Below are 14,854 nucleotides of genomic sequence, written 5' to 3'. Positions count from 1 at the left end.
TTCCTATTTATCAGCCATGCATGTCAAAAATCTTTAATGCAAATGTGTATACCAAATCAATTTAATCGACATGCATATCAAATTAGATCATCTAGCATGATATGAAATGAATACCACTTATACTCAAGATCAGTGAGAGTGATCCTCCTTGATTTTCTCTTGAAGATTCGATCTTTGCAGACTTCTTTGATTTCCTTTAAGCCTCCGAACAAGTAGAAGAGATACTCTCCTAGGCTTTGCATTTTCTGATTTCCTTTTGGCTTTGGGAAAGTTATGTGTTGAATAGGGATAGTCCAATGTACTTACAGTTTCTCAACCACATTCTTGGTTCAAATTTTGTTTCCCTCTTTTTCTTCTTCCTTTTTTTTTTTTTCTTTTGTTCCTATCTTCTCTTTTCTTTCTCCACTTCCCCCATTTTTCTTCTTCTTCCTTTTCTTCTCTATCTCTCTCTTTCTCTCTCTCTCTCTCTCTCTCTCTCTCTCTCTCTCTCTCTCTCTCTCCCTCTCTCTCTCTCTCTTGTTACAATATTTTCTATTATTATTTCTTTAAATTTCTTTCCTTTTCATTTTCTTTCCCTATTTTCTTCTCTATTTACAACATTTTCTATTAGTGTTTCTTCAAAATTTCTTCTAAAATTTTGTCTTAAAATTCTTAGAAACACTATCGACTAAAAAAAAAGGCTAAATACTGGTTACTACCCTGTGGTTTAGGTCCAAAATCAATTCAGTCCCTGGACTTCTAATTTCATCAAAAACACACCCTTACTTTCAATTTTAATCTAATAGGTCCAATTCGTTAATCTTCAGTTATCGGTTCCAGTTATAATTGAGTCATTTGTTTAAAAACTTTTTATTTGATAAATTTCTAATAGTGCGACTCACTCCTAAACTGACTATGCATACTATTCAACACTACATCATAAAACATAGGCCCCATATGAGCTACGTCAGCAAATTAACAGACTCAATTAACGAAAAACTAACAGATTGGACCTATTAGATCAAAATTGAAAGTGCAGGGGTGTTTTTGATGAAATTAGAAGTTCAAAGACTGAATTGATTTTGGACCCAAACTACAGGGTAGTAATCAATATTTAGCCCTAAAAAAAAATATCATAAGCAACTCTTAGTTAGCCCACCCCAAATTTTCATCCTGGATCCGCCACTGCTGGCCGGAAATGATTTCCCTTAATTCATTTGCATTGCATTTAGATATTATTATTCATCTTATCAGTAAAATTAGACTTCCCTTGTGATGACCTGGTTTTCTGTTATTTAATTTTGGTAATTAATAATGGACCAGTTGAACGAATATTTGTTATTGTACTTTATTCGTAGGTTGTATGTGAAGTGGAATAGTTTTTGTACGTATAATTATTCGAATTTCACAGTTTAGGGGGGGTCGTGTGAAGTTTGACTTTTATATGTTGGGATTCTTAGAAAACTTCCTTCACGAAAGTTGTAGAGTGCGTCGATACGAGTTCGTGGACATGCGGAACGCATAAATCGGAGTTTGTATGAGGAAGTTATGGCTATCGGAAGAAGTTTCCATTTTGGTATAAATAGAGAAAAATCGGAATTTATTTTCATTCTTTCACTTTCCATTTCCGGAAAGGTTTTTCTCTCTCTCTCTTCTCTCTCGGTTGACTCCTTCAGAAACGAAGTTTTTCGACTGACCCGACCAGAACTCGACAGATCCGACCCGGTCGGAACTCACAGCTCCGGCGACCTCTTCCCGTGAAACGAGCCCAGATCAGTTCGCCTCCTCCGTGCGCTCCTCCCTGTGGTATTCTCTAGCGTCGATTCTTACTGTGTGCGATGGAGAAAGGTGGTGCAGCTTGGTGTTTTCGAACCCGACCGGAAAACACAGTTCCGGCTACTTCAAGGCTACAAACTTCCATCTTTGGGTTCGTGGGAGGCTCCTTGATTGATCTATGGTGTTTGTTTCGATCGGTTTACGTGGAAATCGGTTCAACTCGGATTGAGCATAAATTCAAAGTTTGTGAGGTAGTTTTCGACCCTTTATGCTTGTTTTCTGACTTCGAGCTAGTTATGAGAATTCACAAGCATGCTTAGATGAAGCTTTTTGATGTTGGGAGTTTTGTGAAATATTGAGTTTTGGCCGGCGGCGGTGCACCACCGTTTGTGGCGGTTTTCCGGTGGCTTTCCGGCCATGTGGAGAACTGTTTTTGGTATTATATATGTTCTAGTCGTTGATACGAGCGTTTCGATATATAATATACAAATTTTGGAGTCCGTATGAAATTGTTATGATTTTTACAGTTTCATACCGATCGATTTATTCGATCCGTGAGGATTCGAGCGTCTGATTGACTTGTGGTTTGGTCACATCGATCGTGGACGTATTCCGGAGACTTTGGGAGGTCTCGGATGTGGTTTTACCTCGATTGGCGCCACTTTGGGGGTTTTAGTTCAAAACAGGGGTTTCGAACTTAAATCAAATGTGAATCGTCACTAAGTTGGAACCGTATATGATTACGTACTTGACGAAGTACAGTGGACGATTATTTGTGAATTGGCGGCTTTGTGCTTTATTGAAGACGCAGCAGGAGTTCGAGATGAGTAATCTCACAAGGTTCTTTATGAACAGAATTACCATTATTGTTTTGGCGTTAATCATTAACTGCAAACTATAGTTGGTATTAGTAGGCATTCCTGAGTGAATGACTACGTATATATATATATATATATATTACGTCGGATATATATATATATATATATATATATATCATTGTGGATGATTGTGATGAATAATAATATGCATGATGGTGTTCATATTATTGTTGAATGTGATTTTTCAGGAAACAATATTGTGGAAAAAGATGTTTTCTATTGTTTGAAAAGTATTGAGCTTGATGTTACATTTTTGAGTCAAGCGTGACTCATTTTAAATGTATTGGTCCTTGTACCAAGAGTCACAGATGGTGAGCAGGGATTAGGAAAGCTGAAGCTAGATGTTTGTAACGTTTTTAGGTCGGGTGCGACTTACTTAACGTTTGACTTTAAGACCAGATAAGGTCTAAGAAGATTACATATCACAGATGGTGACAGGTTGCAGACGGTGACCTTGATGTTTGATTTCATGACCAGACGGGGTCTGAAGATCATGTGTCACAGATGGTGACAGAGCACAGATGGTGACCTTAATGTTGATTTTGAGACCAGACAGGGTCTGAAACCACATGGCACAGATGGTAACAGGTCGCAGATGGTGACCAAGGCAGGAAATAGGTAATCACGTCCGTAGTCGGACGAGTGGTTACGATTTCAATAGAGCTATAGTCTGTCTGCCATTGTAGATTATGGGGGTAATGGTCGAGGTTGCTGGAGACTCATAAGTATGTAGTTAAAGGAGAATTCCTTGAGTATTCTTCTTTTATTGTCTAGATGAGACTTGAATTGCTTCTTGATGGTTAAGTTAGCAAATAGAACATTGTCACAGTGGTGATTTATGTTGTCCTTTAGATGGAAAGGTTATGGAGTGTTAGAAGGAATCATGATTGCATGGTTTCCTTTAACTGATGTGTGTGAGTTGTTGATTGATATTCATGAGTTACTCATACGAGCTTTCATAAGCTTACCGGGTTTTGTTGTGTGGAAACCCGGTGCACCATTCTTTTGGTGTAGGGGTTAATCCTGCAGGTCAGGGTAATTGTGGCTGAAGCTGAGGTAGCTTGTTGGCAGCTGAACGGGTAGGAAGCAAATTTTGTTGGCTTGGCCATTGTTATGACTTCCGCTATGTAGTAAGCTCTGAGGAGCATTTACGTTTTATTTTGTGATGACAATTTAATTCGTAAGTTTTGTAATATCTGACTCTGTGGAGCGGGTCATCATTTGAAATTGTGGGTTCAGGGCATCAATATGTATTTCTGTAAAGGGAAGATGTCTCCATGTACCTTGTATTGCTGGCTGAACGATCGCGCATGTATAATTATGGGATTATATATCGATTTTATTGTTGTGTAAAATCAGGGGCGTGACATCCCTAATAGGATTTTTTTTTTTTTAGAGTTTCAAAAATTATTTTCTTGTAGCATAGAAAAATAGAACACGACAATCAGAGAGTGTAGGTGCGAACGGTTCGTTAAACGGAGTTATAACGAGAAAGTTACAATGATTTTCATGTTGAGGGCATTTTTACCATTTTGCCTCGCTATAATACTCCGGAAATTTGTTATTAATTCATAATGGTTTACGGGAATTAATAAAGTGTTCGTTGGTGCGATTTACTGGTTCGAGGGTGGAGCATAAATTATTTCGAACAATTATTCGCTTGAAATGCTTTGATCCGAGGGTTGACTTTTTATACGTTAGGATTCTGTGGAAACTTCCTTCACGAAACTTGTAAAGCGCGTCGATATGAGTTCATGGACATATGGAACAAGAAAATCGGACTTCGTATGAAGAAGTTATGGAATTCAGAAAATTTTTCCATTTTGGGTTAAATAGAAAAATTTGGGAAAATTTTCAGAAAACCCTAACTTTCCAAAATTAGAAAGTCAAACCCCTTTTCTCTCTCCCCGATCAGAAATCGACGATTTCCGTTTTTCGGTGATATCTCCACCGTCTGGCCACCTCTAGACTAGATACCACCGGCGTTGGAATAGCCTCTTCCTCCTCTACCTCCTCGTGGTAACATCTTATTTCCTCTCGGCGTCTGCACGGCAGACCCGATCCAAACCTCATTTTGGGTCAACGCCGGTTTCTCTCAACTCTGGCCACCTTTGCTCAAGATTCTTGGCTTTCTGAACTTGCCTCAAGATTCTGAACAAGCTTAATTTACCAAGGATCGGGCCAAGTTGTGGACGTTTTCACATTCGTCGGAGCTTCACCGGTTTCTGGAAAAATTCCAGCCAACTGCGACTGTTTTTGGTAATTTTCAACCACTTCCGTTCATTTTCTGACTTCGAGCTAGTTGTGAAAGTTGTTCAACTCGATGAAACGATGGGGTGCAGCCTGGTTGCACCGCCATTGGTGGTGGTTGACGGTGGCTCTGCCGCTGTCTGTGGCGGCCATTTCCGGCCACCCCAAGGGCAGTTTTTGCCCATTTTTATGTTCTATATATCAATACGATCATTTCGACGTACAACACTTAATTTTTAGAGTTCATTTGATTTAGTTATGAATTTTACGATTTTGATCGTTCGGTTTGTGATCCATGAGGATCGGGCCGTCCGATCGACTTGTAGTTTTGATATAATGATCGTAGGACTGTCCCGATGACTTTGTGTGGTCACAGGTGAAGATCTAACCGTTGGATCTTTGTATAAGTGCGTTTTATGAATTGTGCGCCAAGTTAAATATCGTATTTGGTTAGGTGATTACGGTTTGAGTTGGCGGACGATTGTGAATCGTATTTTGAGCTATTAAGAAGATGCAGCGGGAATTTAAAGGTGAGTAAATCTCACGTGGTTCATTTACGAACCGAGTTATTTAATTGTCGGAATTGATTGATAATTGTAAATCGTTTTTAAAATCAAGGGTTATTATCAGAAATGGTACCTGAACTATACATCAATCTTATCGATGGTACCTGAACTTTAATTTTGATCACAACCAGTACCCGAACTTTTCAATTTCATTTTAAATGGTACCCAGAGCCACATCCGGTCACTATTCTGACTAAAAACGGCATGAGAGGCCATCATAGAGATGATTTTTGATGATTTCAAGGGTTGCGATCATATATAGTGATGATTTTTTGGTAATAGACTTGCCTTGAACTTGTTTTTTTGTTTTTGGTTTTCTTAGATTTGGTTTTTTTGTCCGGAATAGTGACCGGAGGTGGCCTTAGGTACCATTTAAAATGAAATCGAAAAGTTCAGGTACTGGTTGTGATCAAAATTGAAGTTCATGTACCATCGATAAAATAGAGGATAAGTTCAGGTACCATTTGTGATAATAACCCTAAAATCAAAGATTTGTTTGAAATAATATGAACTCGATCGACTATGGCTCATAGGGCTATGACTCACAGGTAAAAAAAGGAATTTAAGTATAAAATGAATTTCTTGGTTTTAATACGTATGAACTATAGTTGGTATTAGTGGTCATTCCTGCGTGAATGACTACGTTTATATATATATATATATATATATATATTTACGTGGAATATATATATATCTGGATGGTGTGGCATTGTGATATGTAAACTTTTGATGATTTATATTGATAAAAGAGTGATTTGGAGTTGTGGTGTGACATTTGTGAGTTATGTGGGATTTCTTTAAATGTCTTGTTCTGAGGGCCAAATGGTCCGAAGTCCGAAGGTTACAGTGATAAACTTGGGTTTTGTTCTGAGGGCTAAATGGTCCAAAGTCTGAAGGTTATAGTGATAAACCTGGGTGTAAAGATATCGGATGCCAAGGTGGCAGGTTACGATACAGTTAGAGCTCTAGTCTGTCTACAGTTGTACTTCTTGGGAAATAATTTTGTGTTATGGCACTCAAGAGTACATGTTTTTAAAAGAGAGTTTCGCGTGTATGCTTTCTTTTGTTGTCCGAGGAGGGACTTGATTTTCATATTAGGGTGTGAGTTGAGATAATATGATTTATTGGGAGTTGATGGGTGATCATCAATTTTAGTGTGAGTTGTTTGACTTCCTTATTGATTTTCCTTCTCATTCTAATGGTTGATTTTAAATGTAATCTCCTGAACTAAACTATACGCAGGGATTACTATGGTTTTTGGTTTGTATACTTTTGGTGATTTCCTGAACTAAAATTCTATGCAGGGATTACCGGTTTTCATTAGAATGAATTGTTTTGTCAAGGTTGTGACATGTGTGTTTCTTAGAAAGAAAAAGAAAAGGATTTTTTTGTCGGAATTAATCATTGTGTTGATTGTTGTCCTCAAGTTAAAAAGGCGTTTTTGTAGTTATTTTGATTTACTCATACGAGCTTCACAAGGTTACTGGGTTTGTTGTTAATTTGCAACCCCGGTGCACTATTCCATGGTGTAGCGGTTATTCCTGCAGGTCAGGACCACCAGGGCTAAGTTTGAGGCATAGTGCAGCAGTTTAGGTTCTTAACCTATTTTTGTTATTAACTGCTGTTTGTATTATGCTCTTCGTGAGCGTTTACATTCGAAATTCACTTCGTTCGGGTTTTGTAAACACTTGTTGATATAACGTTCGACTCGAGTGTTTGAGTTTTTTTTTAAGATTATGCTTTTGGACTATTGTTATTGCTTAGATTAAATTGAAAAGTTTCTTTGCAATTTCGAGAAGTTGGTTAAGTTATCGCGTTTCGGATTCGAATATCTTTATTCAAAATTCGGGGCGTGACACTTGCACCTTAATAAAATGGCTCCTGCTCATGTACTTAGATTATCCAGATTAGTATTAGCTCATTTTCTTCTTTGTTTTTACATTTTCTCTCTAGAACTTTCACCTTCATCTGTCGGTGGATCACTGGAGTTATCATGGACCAAGTTTTAGGGGGGTGTATTATGAATTTTTCTATTGGAACCTCCAAATTTACTCACTTGACCTCTATGCTTTTTACACTTCTTATCAAATTTTCAAATACTACATTTACTCACTAAACTTCCTCAAATAACCTCAATCATATAATTTACAAACAAATTATTATTTTTAAAATAAAAAATTTAGTCATTTCAATGATTTAATCACTCTATAAATCTTAACTAAATATACATTTCTTAATCAAACTTGAGTTTTAAAAATTAATGTCTAATCAATAAGAAAATGCCATGAACTATTATTATTTTTTTTAAAAAAAATTCTATTTTAGCTGTGCAAAAAAAAAAATGAAGAAATCATTTGTTCTTATTCTCAAAAAAAAAAAAAATCATTTGTTTTTTAATGTTTTTTTTTCGGTATTTTTTGTACCGCATGATTAATTATTTAAATATTTTTAGTTTTTTTTTTTTTTGCAAATATAATGGATTGACTTAGATTTAGGTCATAAATCATAAGAGGATTTATTTTGTTTTCCCTCACCAATATGCGGTCAACATATATCATACATTTTTATGTCACATGATCTTAATCATATTTTTAATTCTTATTAAATATATATGAATGCTTTAATGAGTATGTAGTGAAATTGGAAAATGAAAATAGATAAGGAAAATAATAAGGAATACAATCTAATATTAATGAATTGGAAAGTCTACAGAAAATAAATATAATATTTTTTTGGTATAATTATTGTCCTTAATAGTCATTTTATAGTAGGTTATATATGTCATTTAATAACTCATAATAGAGTGAGGTCAAGTGAGCAGATTTGGAGGTCTCAATTGACACTCTCGTGTATTATATATGAAATTAGTAGAACTTTTAAAGAAATCTATGGAATTTAAAAGTCTAGGTGTATTCAATACAGACTTTTAGCAGTCTATGAAAATCTTGAGGTATTCAGTTAGGATTTTTAAAGACTTCATGAATTCCACCAAAATCTAGGGGTATTCAATTAGGACTTTTAAAAATGAATAAAAGCACAGAGGTATTCAAAATATCATTCATATTTATGGAATTAGAAAACCATGGATAATCATGGACTTTGTAATGTTAACTATACATAGCAAACTCCAATAAGTTTCTAGCCTTCAGACCAAAGATTTGAAAAAGTCTATCAAAGTTCCCTCTTTAAAAAAATAAAAAAAAAGTTTATCAAAGTTCTTCTCTCTGCGCGAAGACGTCTTTCATCATCTCTCTTTCTTGAATTTTTTTGTCTTTTCTCTAATGTTTTATGACATCAACGTTTTTTGATACCCAACATGTTCATTATAGCTGTTGAATGTAATTTTTTTTTCACTTGTTATACTTCGAACCCTGATAGCAATAAAAATGATTTATGAAACCTTAAAACCCAAATATTGTGGTCTACCCCTAAAACCTTGAACAGTGTTGCTATGACATACTAAATTTTATCTTATTAATTATTCTCATCGATTTGAATTTATATTCTAGTTCAAAGAAAGGTTGAACAGTTGAATTTCAATTGATTGATTATAGATCAAGACATTGACCAATATTGTTATGATATATGTTAATCAGCTGTTGAGACCGGAAAAAAAAAATCATGAGTCTATAAACTACATGGTGATGGTCTTGCAAAATAAATTAAAAAAAGTGGAAGCCCATTACAACATTGATGTTCCTACAAGCTGCTGTGGAAAAAAAGAAGAAAAAAAGAAATACATTCATACATCTCTGATTGATAAGCTTAAAGTTTGTTAAATAGCTTTGAATGTCTAGCAAATGAGGATAATTGCTATTCAAAATTTTGGTTGGCTTTGACCAAGCATAACTGACGTCAAGGATACATGTTCTGCCAGCTTTCAATTGTTGGTTAAGTGCTTGACCAATTCAAATGTGAAGATAACAGCTAGAGATAAACTTATCATTCAAATTCAAAATACAAAGTTGGAAAGGGTTATCAGCTACCCAACTACACTTATCCAACTACTGCTATTTAAAGGTGGCAACGTGAAAAGAAATAGAGAGACAGAAGGGAGAAAGAGAAGAAAAATCAGAAAGTAAGAAGCCAAGGCTCTGCCAAAACAGAGGGCAAAATCAAAGCAGCTCGAAAAGGAGACGTCCAGGTATACGCTGCGTTATGTTGTTCTTGTCTTCTTTGGCAAAGAATTAACTGGTTTGCTTCAAGCAAAGGGGGCTGTTCATGAACAACCAATACCCTTTTGAAAACAACCATGGCCGAGAGAACTTCTCTTGCGTTTAGACTGATATGGTCGTTCATGAACGGCCGAAGTCTCAACGTGCTTGGCTGCTGCAGTTTCTAATGCTGGAACATAGGGTCATTCATGAATGGCCAAGTTCTGTTTCTAAAACTCTGCACAAGACGCCACATTTTCTTCCTTCAATCTCAGCAATACATAAAAAGCTTCATGCCTTGCTTTTCTCTTCCACCGTAGCAAAACCTTTCCACCACCACTGCCAAAAAGAAATACAAAACCCAAATACCACCACCAAAATGCCAAGCAAAGTAATACAAAGCCTCACCCTTAATGAATTCGTTTCTGTAACCTGCAAACCAAAAGAAATAAAATAAGATGGTCAGAAAGAAAGCAGAGTTGTGAACAGAAGATGAATAAAAGGAAAAAATTAGAAGGAAGGTAAAACTACAGGCTACCAATTATCTGCAGTACTCACCTCTGTAAAAATTGATAGCTGGGCTTGGTGATAGAGACACAACGACGCCTGCATATAGAAGCACAAAAGCTTTGAAATGAATTGGCTAAATCGATGTTCACAAATAAAGAGAAAGAAACAGTTAATGAATGCTTTGTGAAGCGGTGGTGGAGCGGTGTTATTAACCAAAGCAAAAGTGGCAGTGTGTCCAGTGAATTGAGCAGCTATTTCACGCTGTGGTGCAATCAAATGAAGTCAAATTTTAGTTGTTGCTACACATGGTCAAAGTTAAAGCTAGTTTAATTATATTGTTGATGCAAGCTGGGAAGCAACAGACATAAAAAAATGGAACTTGTTTATAGATTCATGATAACAAGAAGACAAGAAAAATGTTCAACCTGGAGCTTGCCCAAGTCAAACGGTGGCTAAAAAAAGATGGTATATTAATTGATCTTTTGAAGTACTGATGCCAACAACAAGACACAAGTGCAGCAGCAAGGCTTAATTAAACAAATTGCTATGGCAAAGGAAAAAAACGTGCTGCAAGTCATGTTTTGCTGTGAGTTCCCTTCATATGCAAAAGACAAAGCCTCTAGAATATTGGGTATTATTCAAAGCATGAAAGCTGCTGTACTTTTGATGGCAAGAATCTTCAATCACATGTATAATTATATATATATATATATATATATATATATATACATATATAGCAAACGGTGGTGGATGGTGGCAACAACAAAAACAAGGTGCAGCAACAAGTTCAATTAAATAATTGCTTTTCCAAAGGACAAAATGTGCTGCAGATTACAGCTTTAGCAAGTGGGCTGCAGGTGTTGAATACAAACCATGATGCTACGTGCTCGTCTCTCAGTCAAAAGAAAAATTAAAGAAAGAAGATGCTCCAGCTTTGGATTTCAACAAAACCCAAACAATTGACAATCAGAAATGAAGCAATTGATTATGGGTGCACAGAAGTGGTCGAACCTGCAGATTGAAGAGTCACCCCAGCTTTTGCTCTTGCATGCGAATTAAAATCGCCCAACAGCTGGAACAAGCTTCGAATCTACCGCAGCCAAAAACATTGGGAACTTTTGTCAGTATTCAGGATAATGGAAGCCCAGTGAAGACGAGACAAGAAAGAGAAGCTTTACCCAATTTCTTTCTCTACATAGGTGAGAAGCCTCAGATCCTTCGCTTAGGAGAACAGATGCTGAACCAGACAACAGAGACCCCCCTTTTATGCGGAGTATAAGAGGACATCTCCGTTTCCAAGTTGAATTGAAACCCATGCCAGTCTCCGACTCGGTTTCTAACTCAGGCTCTGATAATCACGCCGAACTCTTAATCTGGTCGAGTCTCAAGTTTCTCTCTTTGTTTATGGATTGGGCTTCCTTCATTGGGCTGAGAGTTTCACACTTGTGCAAGATGTTGGGCTCAAATTGGGTGTGGAGATAAATTAATGGGTGTTCATCTATGGGCTTGCGGAATCACCCACCTACACATCTTAAAGCCCATTTCAAAACGGTTTATCCTGATGTTCGGGCCCGGCTAAATTTGTTTGTCGACAACACAAAAGCCCATTTACACGGCCCAGTAAAATATTCAACACATCAGGGTGCCCAAATTAAATTTCGGCGTCTGCAGAAGAAATACATTCGATGGATTCAAAATAAATATATGTACATCCGCCAACACAAAAATTCTCCTAACACCAGAAATACTAATTCCCCAAGAACTACAACGGTTTGATCCCTTCTAGAGGGTATGTAGGCAATCTAGTGACCCACTAGATGCAACCGCAAGTCCAAACAAAATCTCTGACTCCCTGGTTCATCCAATCCGAATCCCTGACCTCATCAGTCAAATTCTGCCAAACACCAGGAAACGTCATAGCCTTTCTAAATAAAATCCATGACTCCCTGGTTCATCCAATCCTAATCCCTGACCTCATCAGTCAAATTCCGCCAAACACCAGGAAACGTCACAACCTTTCCAAACAAATCCAAAACAAATCGAATCTCTGGTTCACTTACACCAAATTCGTCCAAACACTATTCCTATTCCAAAAAGCCATACCCTCCAATGGGTCATTCACCCATTGGAATTCTTGAACTACGAGTGGCTTGATCCCTCTCCAAGGGTACGTAGGCAACCCATTCAAATATCCGGGTGCAGCCGCAAAAATAAACAAACAAACATACATCCACAATTGGTTTCTTCATCAATGGAATCAAAGGGTGTTTCCCTGTAACAAGGGATTGTAATTAAGAGACACATTCTGTCTTGAATGGGTCGAACCCGAAATAATTAAAACTCTATTCACTAAATGAATACGAGTGAAATTATGTTGGGTGACATTTACGCTCACAGTGTGCAGATTTTCTCTCAACATTAGCGAAAACAAAATTGATGAGAATAATTAACCATAAACATCAAGTGATCTATATTGTATCTTTATGTTGTTGGGAGATTAAGAATGAGAACAAACTAGCTAGACAGAGTAGCAATCATTCATTTGAGTTAATTTCTATTAGAAGATATTTGAGCATTGAAGAGGCAACGAGTAATTATCTTGTTTTGTGTTTGGGCTGCATTGGTTTTATTTTTTGTTTTTATATTTTGTACATGCTAGGAAATTGGTAGAAGTCATTCATAATAAAGTATATAGATTTTCATGAATCAATAAAAGTTTATCAACTTTTTAAATAGTCTATGGACTTTTTAAAAAGTCTGTTATTTGAAAAAAGTCTGCACAAATCCAAATACAATACACCCCTTAGGTTGACATTAATTAGAGTCCCTTTATTTGAGTTCTCTTTGGCCAGTTTTGGTTTCAAATTAAATGTTATACAGATTTTATAGTCAATTTCCAAAAGAGTAGGGAGGACTACACAGGGAGCTTAATTTATATATCCTGAAACTTTGACAATTTCCAATATGGATTTGAAAGTAAGGATTCAAATTTTGGTTTCGGTTTCGATTTCGGTACTTCAAATTTAAAGAAATTTCGGAGAAAGTTTTGATTTCGGTGGAAATTTCGGTTAAAAATAAAGAAATCACATTAATTACATTTATAAAATGATATTTTAATTTTGAACGAAAATTTTACATACACTAAACTAACATATAATAAACCTATTTACAATATAACCTCTCTAAAATTATACATTTATTATAGAATTGTGATATTTAATATGGATGAGTAATTAACTACTACTGTAATAGGTTGGCAAACTAGTGTTTTTATGTATATGTAATTATATATGTACTGTATATTGATAATGTGAAGGTGATTTACTTTTCTTTTTTTATGGCTGGAACCTAATGGGAGGTTTAGCCATCACGCATTTTTCACTAATAATTTGAAAAATATAACGGAATGGATGTAATACCAAAACCCCGTGAATGAAAATGAACAATTACAACAAAAGCAATATAAAGTATTAATAATAAGAGCTACTATGATGTGGTTCAATCTATATGGTTGAACTGCTTCCATTTAGTATCATACAATATACTGCTCCCAAGTACATGAATTTTTAAAATGATTTAGGTACTTTATCACATGGCTATTGTATGTGGCACCAGATAAAAGCAAAAAGATTTTTTGTTATATTCAACTTGATTGAAAAAAAAAAAATCAAAATTTCATATTTTCTATAGGAAAGTAAGAGTGGAAAATTCATTCGGTGACATACAAATTTCACAGAAATTTTGGAGAAATTTAGGACAAATTTTTGGTGTAAATTTTTAAATATATTTTGTGTGTGTAGATATTTCAGAAATTACGAATTTCGCGGAAATGTACAAAAAATTTTGAAAAATTTCGGGAAACTCTTAACGGAAATGATATAGCATGTGAATTTCGTTTCGGTACTTTCAAATTACGGAAATATCAATGGAAATTTCAATAGTTTCAGAGAAATTTAAAACCTTGATTTGAAGTAAAAAGAAGTTCAAATTATTTGATATTGTTGCAGACTAAACGAACTTTACAAAAGCAATCTCAAACAAAACCAAAATACATGTTTCATATGGTTGAAAACTCAAAAGTTTTATTTATTCGAATACATAAAATTATTGCAGAAAACACAAATAATTACTTCCGGCTGACTCTTAAGCACTTATTAATTTGGTAATGGCTGGCTGCATGATGATCCAAATGAGGGAAGGAGGGGTGCCACCAACATTACACAACACAACCAGTCCCTTAAGGGACTTGACTGCTAGCTGTTGTTGTGTCTTATGCTCGAACCTTAAGTACTACTTCGTCCTTCGGTGGAGGGGCCATGGCTGCTGATGTCGGTAGAACATCAAGTACTTTTGGATGCTCCGGTTGGACCTTTTGTTGACCTTTCTTATCCTTCAATACTTGACAGAATTTTTTTACGGTTTCAAGTACTGCCTCCTCTTTTACATGAGAATCGGGGAAACCCCAATACATTTTGTATTTGTCGACTACAACCTTCAAGTCCATGGCCATAAGAACAAATCCTTCTACTTTTCCATGAGCTTTGGCATTTGCTTTCAACACAGGAAGGTTGTCCAAAGATTTAAGACTATCAGATGCCCAACTCAGAAGTTCATCGCCGTAAAAAGCACCTTTCCCAAGGCAAGTTGAACCTGTTCTTTGGCCTTCATCTTGACTTGTACTAGCACTACTGGGACTCATCCTACTGATACTGGTGGTGTTATATGTCCATATTAAACCGTC

General features: G+C 36.0%; 1 protein-coding gene across 2 annotated transcripts; it reads right to left on the bottom strand.

Moving 5' to 3' along the window:
* Window positions 1-9,702: 9,702 nt before the first annotated feature.
* LOC112198484 lies at window positions 9,703-11,491 on the bottom strand. Of its 2 annotated transcripts, none has more exons than XR_005809342.1 (4): window positions 11,292-11,491; window positions 11,125-11,203; window positions 10,162-10,374; window positions 9,703-10,035 (listed from the first exon to the last, which is right to left on the bottom strand). XR_005809342.1 is itself a non-coding variant. In XM_024339611.2 (4 exons), the coding sequence occupies exons 1-4, from the start codon at window positions 11,427-11,429 to the stop codon at window positions 9,875-9,877; spliced, it is 426 nt and encodes a 141-aa protein (XP_024195379.1). In that variant the 5' UTR covers window positions 11,430-11,478; the 3' UTR covers window positions 9,703-9,874. The 2 variants fall into 2 exon arrangements, 1 of the variants encoding a protein (XP_024195379.1); XM_024339611.2 differs by having other exon boundaries at window positions 10,162-10,209; window positions 11,292-11,478.
* Window positions 11,492-14,854: the final 3,363 nt, after the last annotated feature.

This window comes from Rosa chinensis, chromosome 4, assembly GCF_002994745.2.
Source record: "Rosa chinensis cultivar Old Blush chromosome 4, RchiOBHm-V2, whole genome shotgun sequence".
Taxonomy (NCBI): domain Eukaryota; kingdom Viridiplantae; phylum Streptophyta; class Magnoliopsida; order Rosales; family Rosaceae; genus Rosa; species Rosa chinensis.
The sequence above is the reverse complement of the archived record's forward strand: the minus strand, read 5'-3'. Positions and strand labels throughout refer to the sequence as shown.